At 37.7% G+C, this 12,096-nt stretch overlaps 1 protein-coding gene across 1 annotated transcript; it reads right to left on the bottom strand.

Moving 5' to 3' along the window:
* Nucleotides 1–10,271: 10,271 nt before the first annotated feature.
* On the bottom strand, nucleotides 10,272–11,702 carry LOC128869934 (uncharacterized). Its single transcript, XM_054112532.1, has one exon. It carries the CDS (start codon nucleotides 11,700–11,702, stop codon nucleotides 10,272–10,274), a length of 1,431 nt encoding a protein of 476 aa, XP_053968507.1.
* Between the last annotated feature and the right edge of the window lie 394 nt (nucleotides 11,703–12,096).

Raw genomic sequence — 12,096 nt, 5'->3', positions numbered from 1 at the left:
ATGTGAAATATGCATTATTCACTTTTGTTTTTGTTTGAGGCTCTCGCCTTAGAGTTTGAGCGTTATTCACGCTCATTTTTTTTTTGTTTTTTTTTGGTGTTTTAAGAAATTAATGTGTTTTAGGGAATGTCAGTTGGCAACACTGAGTAAATTTGATTTATGCAGAGGCCTAAAAAGCTTGCATATTTTTAGGCCGAGCTCATTGTAGCTGGCTGGGTTCGATTTTTGGTTTATTGTTTTGACGCCTTTGTTTGATGTTTTTGTTATTGTTTTATTTTTCACTTTGCTCAAGCTCTGAGCGCCAAATTTTTAATAAGGAGAATTTACTTTTATTGCACATTATTTGTATGTTATTTTATACACCACCGATTAAGAAAATTTTCTTTAATCGGGTTTGCACAAATTTATATTTTTTTGCCACTTTATACTCAGGTAATTTTTCACATAAAAAAATTCACTGATGGATTCACTTTCGGTTGGGTTAAGGGTTGCCAACTTGAATGCCCATATAACGATAATTATTAAAGAGTTAGAAAACATTATATATACAGGGTGCGCCATTTTTTATGTCGGTATGAAGACATTGAATAACTTTGAAAAAAAAAAAACAACTGATTTGTATAAGTGAGGTTTTTTATTTGGTTTGGTTATTAACAATTTATTAAAACTATTTTTTGAATACAAAAGCAATCAAGTGACCACCTTAATTAGCAATCAAAAATTGCGATCTTTTTTCTGCGTTTGTCATCACCTTGACAACCATTTCGGGTTTCATGGCGTCGATTTCGGTTGTTTCGGTGTAAAGTGATCCAGTGAAATTTTACTGAATTGACGTATTGAAAACATGTATGTTGAAGTCGATCGGTTGGTAAATGACAAAATTATTCAGCTTTTACATACCGACATAAAAGATGTCGCACTCTGTATGTTTATAAACGCAGGGATAGGCTCATTTTTGGGTAAGTGGGTGTATCTCTATAACAACTTAACAAAACCCGCGTAGGGTACTTCACACCTCATTATGATTCGAGTATTTCCGTCCTTAACTGTTTAAAGTTGAATTTAAATGTAGAAACAGAAGACTAGATTTCTCTTCATGTGGAAATGCTATATAGTTTTCGTGTTCATATATACATAGGTATACACATATGATACATGTATACATATGCAGTGAATCAATAAAGAACTCGGACATACATAGCACGCAACTTCAAGTTCAACATGTCTGTAGGAAATGCAAGTAAAATATTTTTATTTTTATATTGGGTATTTAAATACGATTTTAAAAATAGTAATAATTCACAAAGTCTGCTTGTGAAAAAAAATGTTTCATGCAGCATTCGCAAAATTGGTGTAAAAAAGAAGTCGGACATCTGGCATTATTGCGATGGTTGGAATCCCACAATTAATTTTCTCTCAGTAGAACAGTGCAACGAAAAAACCAAACGTAATAAATTAACCTAAAATTTTCGTCGTGTTGTCTTGAAAAAAGTCCAAATTATAAATATGGGTAGACCACGTGGGCAAAGGTCAATTGAAGTCAGAAATTTAATTATTAGTCATAATGAAAAAGGTAAAACCATTCGGAAAATTGCAGAAATAGTGAATAGACCCCTTTCGATTGTATGCGATGTGATAAAACGTGATGAAACGTTTCAAAGAAACAAAATCGGTGGAAAATAAGAAGAAATCCGAACGCCCAAAACTGTTTTCGGATGCAGATGAACGGTGTATAGTGCAACAAATTGAGAAAAATCGAAATTTGAGCACTCCTAAGCTCGCAACAGAAGTCGCCTAACACCTTAACATTAATTGCAACCCTGAAAGTATACATATAGCTTTGCCAAAAAATAATTATAAAGGAAAAGTTGCACGAAAAAATCCATTCATCAACGAGATTAACCAACAGAAGAGAATAAAATTCGCAAAGCGTCATGGGGATAAGGATTTCGAGTTCTAGAAGCATTGTGCCTCATTAACGGCAATACAGACAACAAACAATACCTAAGAACTATGAAAGAAAATTTGGTCCAAAGTGCTGGAAAGTTGGGAATCAAGGACACAGCGGCCTCACATAATACCTGTCATCATTTCTTCAGACATTGAACTTGGGCTTATGACCCCATTGTACTACATTTCGGAACATCGAGTTTTGTTACTGGTGCTGGCTAGCAGCATTGAGTAAGTAATAACATAGAGTCGCAATCTCGAACAAAAATTATTTTCTTTGTTAAATTATTACGATGTCCCACTCCTTTTTGTAAAGAAAATAACAGTATAGACATTTCATCGTTCCGAGTCTACATAAACAGTAAACGACGCAGAGCGCTGCCGCTGCATACGAGGTCTGTTCAAGTATCGCGAAATTTGAATTTTCACAGGTTACGCATATTGGAATTTCGATTTTTTTGTGGCGATGTGTTTCGGCTCGTCTTCGATTTTTACCTGTTTCAAAAGATGGATAAAAGAACCTGTATCAAATTTTGTGTAAAAAACGAAATTAACTGCGCGGATGCATTCCGAATGTTGACTGTGTCATACGGAGAAGCTACTTTGGACCAAAGCAACGTTTATCGGTGGTACAAAATGAAGGCCGAGAAGATGTGAACGACGAAAAGCGTGCCGGACCCCAGAGCACTTCAACAACAGACGAAAAAATTGATGAAGTGAAGAAAATGGTATTGGCCAATCGTCGAATTACCGTTAGAGAAGCTGTTGAGGACCTAGACATATCGATTGGCTCGCGCCATTCGATTTCTTTCAGTGATTTGGGCATGAGACAAATCGCCGCAAAACTCGTACCAAACCTGCTCAATTTCGACCAAAAGCAGCATCGCATGAACACTGCTAATGAGATGTTGGACTCTGTCCGCGACGACTCAAATTTGCTCCAGAGGGTCATAACTCGTGCCGAAACGTGGGTTTATGGTTATGACGTGAAACCAAAGCTCAATCTTCTCAATGGAAGCTGCCGCACGAACCAAGACCGAAAAAAACGCGGCAAGTTCGGTCGAATGTGAAAGTTTTGCTCGACGTTTTCTTCAATTGCAGGGGCGTTGTGTATCAAGAGTTCTTGCCACAGGGTAAAACGGTCAATAAGGAATATTACCTGCAAGTTATGCGCAATCCACCAGAAACGCCTGGATTTGTGGAAGAACAAAAATTGGCTCTTGCGTCACGATAACGCCCCTGCTCACACATCGTTGCTTGTGCGCGACTTTTTGGCCAAAAACATCACGCTAATGATACCACAGCCACCGTATTCCCCAGATCTAGCCCCCTGTGACTTTCTCTTGTTCCCGAAACGGAAAGGGCCCATGGAAGGGCGACGCTACGCTACGATTGCCGAGATAAAGACAACATCGATGGAGGAGCTGAACAAGATAAAAAAACGATTTTTTGAAGAGCTTTGAAGATTGGGAAAAACGTTGGCACAAGTGCATAATATCTCATGGGGATTACTTTGAAGGGGACAAAATGGATATTAATGAATAAATAAATAATTCTTGAACAAACACAAAATTCGCGATACTTTTTGAACGCACCTCATATAAACAGTGCGCAAAAATAGACAACCGGATGAATTTTGGTAAAACTGTGTTTCTTAGAGGGCCGATTCTTTGATATTCGGGTTTGTTTTTTGCGGATTGGACATTTGTTCTTCTGAAGCACTTCAACAAAACCAAAAACGCCTACATTTTGCACGACAAAAGTTTAGAATTGTGCCGCTCAGAAAGCACTATGCGAGGCAGCCAAGTAAGTGCCGGCCCGGCCGCATAGAAAAACAGCACGATTCGCTAAAAATTTGCCACAGCTCGCATTCTTTGTCAGAAGAAAAATGTATGTAAACGTAGATACACTGCGCGGGAAAAAACAGCAGCAGTCTTGTTTCAAAGTAAATTTCTTACTTCATTTCTTTAATTTTTTTATTAATTGGATAACGCTATCGTAATTTAACAATTCTATGAAAGAACAAAAAGGAATGGATTTGAAATGTTTAATAGTACGAAATGTCGAAGACCTAACCTTGTTTTAAGCTAATGGCAGATTTTGTGTACACCAGTAGTGTTTGACTCTGTGTGTATTTGACACACAGTCTGTCGCGCATTTAGAATACATATTTATATACATATATATATAAGAAGATGCGGGTACTTGCCATGACAAAAATTGACGGTTCACCATATATTTTTTCCTTCATAAAAAAATAGGCTTATTTACGGTTCAGGCGCGTGGGGGAAGATGTAGTGGCCTCGTTTTATAAATGAACGAGCCGTGCTTTGGGAAATGTGCGCTTGCGTTTATGAAATAGTTTTTGTTGTATTAAAGAATATTTTAGAATGCTTACCGATAAAGCGGTGCGATAACCGCTTACGAGATTTTGTCCAAGTTTAACAAAGTGCACCAGTAATTTTTTTTCGTGCTAACCGGCGCCAGTTGGACACACTTAGTGCAGTCAAGTCCTTCTCCACCTGATCTTTCCACCGCAGAAAGTCCTCCTCCTCTTCCTCTGCCACTACCAGCTGAAACCACATCGAATACTTTCAGAGCCGGAGCGTTTGTATGAATACGGACGACAAAACCCAGTCAACGAAGCCGCTGGATATTTATTCGCTGCACTATGTCTAGGTCGTCATAAAGCTCATACAGCTCACTATTCCATCGTCTACGATATTCTCCGTCGGCAACCTACAAAGGTCTAAAAATCTTCCGCAGAATCTTTCTCTCAAATACTCCAAAGGACGACTCATGGGTTGTTATCACCGTCCAAGCTTCTGTGCCAAACGTTAGAACGGGCATCATGAGAGCCTTGTATCGTGTTGGTTTTGTACGTCGAGAAAGGACTTAACAACTCAATTGCCTACCTTTTCCAAAGTAGCACTTGGTGCAAAGTAGCATAACGTTGGATTTCGAGGCTAAAATTGTTATCGATGTTAATGCGGGTTCCTAAATAAACGAAGTGTTTTACAACCTCGAAATCGTAACTGTCAACAGTGACGAGGGTGCCGATTTGCGATTGCGCCGACTGAAGACAGGAGGTACTTCGTTTTGTCCTCGTTCACCACCAGAACCATTCGCTTTTTCTCTTTATCCAATTTGGAAAAGGCCGAAATAACATCGGTGTTTTTAAGGCCGATCATGTCAATATCATCGTGCCTGTGCGATTAAGTTTTGCGGTTCGCACGATCTTTTCCAACATCAGGTTAGAGAAGTCACACGAGAACAAGTTACCCTGTCTGAAACCTCGATTGGTATCAAACTGGTCGGAAATGTTCTTTCCAATTCTGACGGCGCTGATGGTATTGAGCAACGCCATCTTGTGTAGCCGTATTATTTTTGCGGGGATACCAAATTCAGACATCCCAGCATATAGGCAGCTCCTTTTCATGCTGTCGAATGCTGCTTCTGCGCGTACGAAGATATTTTGTTTTTGTAAGTACAATATTTGGAATATTGACTGGGGAATAATTGAATAATAATTGGAATAAATAATAATAATTGAATAAATAATACACAAAGGACATTTATTTTTATGAGCATTTATGGATAAACGAAAATATGTACGAGGTTTGTAAAAGAATAAGGTGAATTTTCAAATTTCATGGGTTACGTACATTCGACTTAATAATTTTTTATATTAGTACACTCGTCTCGAAGATATGTTCACGGTTTTAGCAATATAGAATGTTTAGTTTGTTTGTGAGAGTTTGGCAATTTTCTGCACCCCTCCCAGCCTACTGAGCATACATGACTAGATGCGAAACTCTTTCATTTTGCGAGAGAGTGCGCCCATGAGGTCGTTTCAAAACTTGGCAGCATTCACACATTATGGGATTGAAGAGCTGATAGGCGATATGGCCGCCTGCCAAAGAATACGCGTCAAAAATAACTAACGAAAGCAGTTCGTTTTTGCTTAATGGAGAAATTATGCGATAGAAATGTTTATAATTATTTGCCTTAACATTAATTTAATTGAAACATAATTTAATTTGAAGCGAGTTTGTATAATTTTCCAAAGCTTTTTATATCCCTTTCGGCCTTTACTTTTAATTCCTCTTGTAAGTACACATACATACATTTTACATACATGTAATGGTATTGAAAACTGTGTTTTGGTTTATTTCTGTTAAATTGTATATATGTATATATTTTATGGTTGAAAAGCGTAAGTGAGGGAATTGAATTTGAGTTTGAAATATTTTGCAAACGTACTTAACTATTTTTAGGTAATAAAAACTTAAAGGCTATCTGTTCTAGTTTTATTCTTATATATATTAAAAAATTGCAATGTTTTATGTACTTATCTATACAGTTTCGAGTTCATTACTTTATAATTATTATTATTATTATTTATTAGATATATCAAAATGCTTATATCTAAATATAGAGGAGTACTAGCTGCCAGGGCTTACGACTCTTTCTTTAAGTATTTAATACCTGTGTTGATTTAGTTCTAATTATGGAGTTTAAATTATCTTTATTGACTTACATTGTTTTAGAAAGTTATATATTTTATGAATGTTTTCAGAAGAAGTTTTTTCAAGAAGTGCGGGGGGTTTAATGTCGCCAAATATTTTGATCCTGTGACTTCGGAGATTGGGGCATTCATCTAGTAAGTGGTCGGCCGTGGAAAGTGATCCACATCAAGGACATGTGTTTTTGGGTTTCCCTGTGAGGAGGTGTTCGTGTGTCAAGAGGATGTGCCCAATGCGTAACCTTATAAAGGTAGTGGTTTGGCTCCGAGTGTTATTATTTGGAAAGTGGGGCTTTTGTCCTGATGGGTTAACTTTACTGTACCATGATGAAAATTCTTTCCAATTCTTATCTTTCTCACTTTGAATATATGCTGCAACGGTCCTAATCGAATCGTGTTTTTCAAATGTTGCAAAAGTAAGGCAGGGTTGGAGATGGATTTGTTTAGCGGCCGCATCTGCTGCCTCGTTACCTGGGATCCCAGCATGACCCGGGACCCATAATAAGTTGATCTTTTTATGATGAGTATTTAGTGCTGCTTTAATATTTTTAATTAAACTACTGGAGGTGTTTACGCTTTGGAGTCCACTCAGGCATGATAAACTGTCTGTGCATATTACGAATTTCCCCTTCAGTTTTGTCGCATATTCAACAGCAATTTTGATTGCCAGTGCTTCGGCTGTGAAGACTGAGGTTCCACCGAAAAGCCAGCCACCTGATATGATTAATCCTGTGTTGGAAACTACGGCAAATGTGGCAACATTATTGGTTTTGGATCCATCTGTGTAGATGAAGCTCCAGTTGTCTTGAGTATACTTTTCAAATTGTTCGCGAAATAGAGCTCTGTAAACTTCAGGACTAGTTGCGGTCTTTTTATACTGATGTAGGCAAACGTTTATGGCTGATTTATTAAAGATCCACCAAGGATGACGTGATGGTTTGTTACATGTTTTCGGAGGCAGAATATCTAATTTTTTGGAGAATGCTGCGCAGCGCCTTAGGGCGGATATTTGTTTATTCAGCCGCTTGTGGGTTAAAATGTTTTTAAAACAATTAAATAGCACATAATTTGTTGTATTCATTAGGCGGGGGACCAATTTCAACGTAGTTTCCTTTAGCCTTTCTTCTAAGGAGGAGAATCCGGCTTCAGCTAGTATGGTTCTGGTTGGTGAAGTTGGAAACGCATTAAGACTGCGGCGCACTGCTGAGTGGTATGGTGAATATATCTTTTGGAGATTGCTTTTGGCACACCATCCGTAGATTGGCAGGCCATAATCAATCTTTGACATAATTAGTGCTTTTGTGACATTTGTTAGAACGTTAGTGTGAATTTGACATTTCTTTGATGCTAATATAGTTTAACAATACTTAGTCTGGCAGCTAGGTCTTTTCTTAAACCTAAGCAATGTGTCTTAAAGCCAAGCTTATGATCAAAAATAATTCCTAGAATTTTTAAACTATTGAGTTGTTCTATATGTGTATTTTTGAAAGCTAAGTTAAGAGGAGGGCAGTTATGTTTTTTACAGATGTGCAGCGTTTTGCATTTAGTGATTGATAGTGATGCACCTGAAGTGTTACCCCATCTGTCTATGTCTATAAGGATTTTAGAAAATATATCTTTAGTGCGAGATAAGTCGGGAATTCTCGTGAAGACAAATATATCATCCGCATAGATTCCGTAGTCGATTTTTTTGTATTTTTCGCAAATTTTGCTTACTTGGTCAAATGCAATGGTGAACAGTACCGCGGATAGCGGTGAGCCCTGTGGAATTCCATTGTGTAGAGAGCAAAGTTGTGATAACTGGTTGAGGACTCTAACGCAAAATTTCGTTTGGTCAAAAAGGCTTTGATTATGCCAAAGATTTTAGGACCAAGGTTCCATTGTTGCAGTTGCTCCAGAACTGTGTGAACTCCTACGCGATCGAAGGCTTTTTCAAAGTCAGTGGCTAGAATAGTAGCATGACCTTTAACAGAAAGAGCATCGAACGCAAAGTGTTGAATTTGAAGTAAAAGATCCATAGTGTTGTGACCTTTTTTAAATCCAGTTTGCTTGGCAGATAGCAAATTGTTTTGTGATATGAACCATGAGAGTCTAGCAGCAATTATTTTTTCAAATATTTTAGCTAAACATGGGAGGAGGGATATTGGACGGCAACTGTCAATTTTATCAACTGGTTTATTCGGCTTGGGTATGGGTACGACGACTGCATTGTGCCAAGTGTGGGGATAGAGGCCTTTTTCAAGCATTATGTTGTAAAGTTCAATTAATTTTCTCTTTCCATTTAATGGTAGGTTTTTGATCATGGGGTAGGAGATACGGTCAATTCCTGGTGTTTTACCTTTGGCGTGGGAGATCGCAAATTCCAGCTCGGTAAAGGAAATGTCTACTTCCAGGTAACTGGCTGAACCATAGGGAGATGTTGGGGTATAATTTAATTTTAACATTTCTGATTTTTTTAATATATATTCATTAGAGAAGTTACAGTCTTTAGAGAGGTTAGACCAAGTATCAGCGAAAGCTGTAGCAATTTCAACGGGATTGGAGATTAAAGAATTATTTGACCTAATGAGTCGGATACGTGAAGGTGGAGTGCCAGTCAACGATTTGATGTTGGACCATATCTTGTGGGTGGAGCAAAGTGGTGTAATTTTTGAGGTAAACTCTTGAAAAGTAGTTCTCTTGGATTCCCTTAGTTGCTTTCTAAAAACTGAATTCGCTTTTTTGAATTCGATTAGATTAGAAATAGTTTGGGAAGACTTGAAGATACGCCAGCACTTTTGTTTCTGGTTTCGTAGTTGTTGGAGATTGCGATTCCACCAAGGCACTTGATTTTTAATAAGGGAGGGCTTGGTTTGTGGTATGGATTTATTAGCGGCTGATCTGATAACCTTAGTTATTTTGGAAGCTTCATGATTGATATTTTTAAAACTCCACGTACCGAAGTTTTTCATACACTCCTGTTGGAAATATTCCCAATTTGCTAAATCAGTTTTGAACTTTGCTGTCGGGCGGAGTTTGGGGAATTGGAAATTTGTGCGTATTTCTGTGTGGATTGGAAAATGGTCACTACCAAATAAATCTTCATTTACTTTCCAGTTACATCGAGTGGATAATGTAGCTGAACATAATGAAATATCTACGTGTGTGAACGTATTTCTTGTCGAATGATGAGTTGGGGAACCGTCGTTCAGCACAATAATGTCTTCAGATAGCACAAGATCTTCGATTATTCTTCCTCTACTATTAGCCACTTTTGAACCCCAAAGCGGGCTCCAGGCATTGAAGTCTCCCACTATTAGGAATGGAGTGGTGGGAATGTGAATTAAGGCCGAGAGGTCTTGTATAAGCACTGGAACTTGTGGAGGGATATACAAATTTACTATTGTCAAGGAAAATGTTAAGTCAATTTGAATCGCTAGTGACAAAATGTTGCAATTGGTTGGAATGAGAGAATGGGGAATATGGTGTTTAATTAGTATACCTATGCCTTGGCTTGGAGTGTTCGGAAAATTATAAAAAAAGACTTATAGGATTTTGGAGCAAATGTTGGCGTATGATTATTGGGCAGATGGGTTTCTTGTATGCAGATTATATCAGGAGTGCAGTCTTTAATTAATAGCTGGAGTTCTGCGTAATTGTTAAGATATCCATGCATATTCCACTGAACTACTTTAAGAAACATTGCTATAGTGAGAAATATATATATATATATGTATGTATGTAATAAGATTTATGCAAATAAGATTGTACTAGTTTTTTTTTATCTATACTGTGTACGTAATATATATTATATGTATTATATGTAGGCTTTATTTAAGTGAGCTGCTGTGTTGTTCTTCGAATTCGTCGTATTGACTTGAGGGAAATGTTGGAGTTCAGTTGGTAGAGTTGTTAAAGGTGCATAGGTGTCCGTTACTTCTGACAAGTTGGTATTGATGTTGTTGGAGTAATTATATGATGTTGATGTCATTGGGAGAGCATTTTGTTCAGTTGAGCAGCTATAGTTCTGTACCTCTGTTTGCTTATTTACTCTTGTACTTGCGTGAGTGAATCCGGATGGCGATGGAAAATTGAGATAATTTGTTTTATTGTTGAGTGAAAAAGGTGTAGTTTCATTATTGTTGTAATTATTATTTGTCTGTGTTTTCCCTTGGAGAGCCGTATAATTTGTATTGTTGCTGATTGATTGTGTATTTGTAGAATCGATGGAATGAAGAGCATGGTTGTTGGAAGGTGTCTGGTTATTTTGTTGAATTTCTGGAGACAATTGATTATTTGTTGTTTGTTCGGAGGGTGCGAGCGTGGATTGTGTATTTGTTTGTTGTGCGGTGATAGACGAGTAAGTTGGAGTAGCTGAGTTGCTGTGAACTGAGTTGGTTGCGAGACGTCTGGCTTCTCGCATCGTACATTTTGTGGTTGTTTTTATTTTTAATATTTCCTTCTCCTGTTGGAATTTTTTACATTCTTTTGACGAAGCTGGGTGTTGCTCTTGGCAATTAGCACAACTGACACGTGTACATTTTTCTGGTGAGTGTGGTGGGAGATTACATATAACACAACTGGGTGAATTTTTGCAATGTTTAGCAGTATGCCCGAGGATTTGACACGATTTGCATCGCATGGGATTCGGGATGTATTCTCTAACTTTTACATTGTGCCAACATATGTCGATTTTAGAGGGCAAGTTGTATCGATCGAATGCTAGTAATACCACGCCACAGGGGTAAGGTTTCCCATCGTAAATTTTTTGAAATTTATATGCTCCTACTACACCTAGTGAACTTAATTCAGACACGATTTCTTCTTCGTCTACATTGTTGAGGCAAGGTGCATAAACAGTACCTTTCACGTGATTGAGGGTGTTGTGAAGTTTACAAGTAATTTTACATACTCCGGGTAACGTTGTTGTTTTTAAGAAACGTTGAGCGATTGCATTGTTTTTTACCAGTAGCAAAATGGTGCCATCGCGTAGCGCTGAGATTGATGTGATCTCCTTGCTTATAGCGAGGATTGCTTTATGCACTAAAAAGCACGAGTATTGGGCTAAGTTTTTTCCACTGTCAACTGCAGCCAAAACAACAAATTTAGGGTTTTCTTTGAATGTTTGTGGTAGATCTGGGAACTCGAATGTAATTTTTTCACGTTCTTTTCTTTTCTTTTTCGCTTTGGATGAATCGGCCAACAAAGAGAACCGATTCCCCCCCGTAAAGTCCGGCCCAGGGGTCATGCGTTAATGATTGCGCAGTAGCGTTCAGCAGTAACGCGGTTTGTTAGACGAATTGTCGAAAAAGAGAGTTTTTCGCTTTTCTAGATTGGAGCACGAATATATACCGATTGGGATAACTCACAGAGAAAATAGAGAATACGGCCGCACTCGCTGACAGATTTCTTGCGACGTTTATAATTATTATAAAGCATTTGTATATCAATTTTGAATATTTCCATTTAAGTATTTTTGATTTTTTAGCTTATTCATGTATTTTATGCTGATTGTGCTAATTTGTATTATATTATATAATATTTAGGTATATACGGGTGATATAAGGCTACTGGGCAACCGCGCACTATATTCTAACCTTAATTGCTAAACCCAGCGACGCTCCTTGCAACTATTGACGAAA

This window comes from Anastrepha ludens, chromosome X, assembly GCF_028408465.1.
Source record: "Anastrepha ludens isolate Willacy chromosome X, idAnaLude1.1, whole genome shotgun sequence".
NCBI lineage: Eukaryota > Metazoa > Arthropoda > Insecta > Diptera > Tephritidae > Anastrepha > Anastrepha ludens.
This window is presented reverse-complemented; position numbering and strand designations above follow the sequence as displayed.

Bases quoted from the DNA above. Each gene is read 5' to 3' on its own strand.
- LOC128869934 (XM_054112532.1), bottom strand. From the start codon at position 11,702: ATGACCCCTGGGCCGGACTTTACGGGGGGGAATCGGTTCTCTTTGTTG.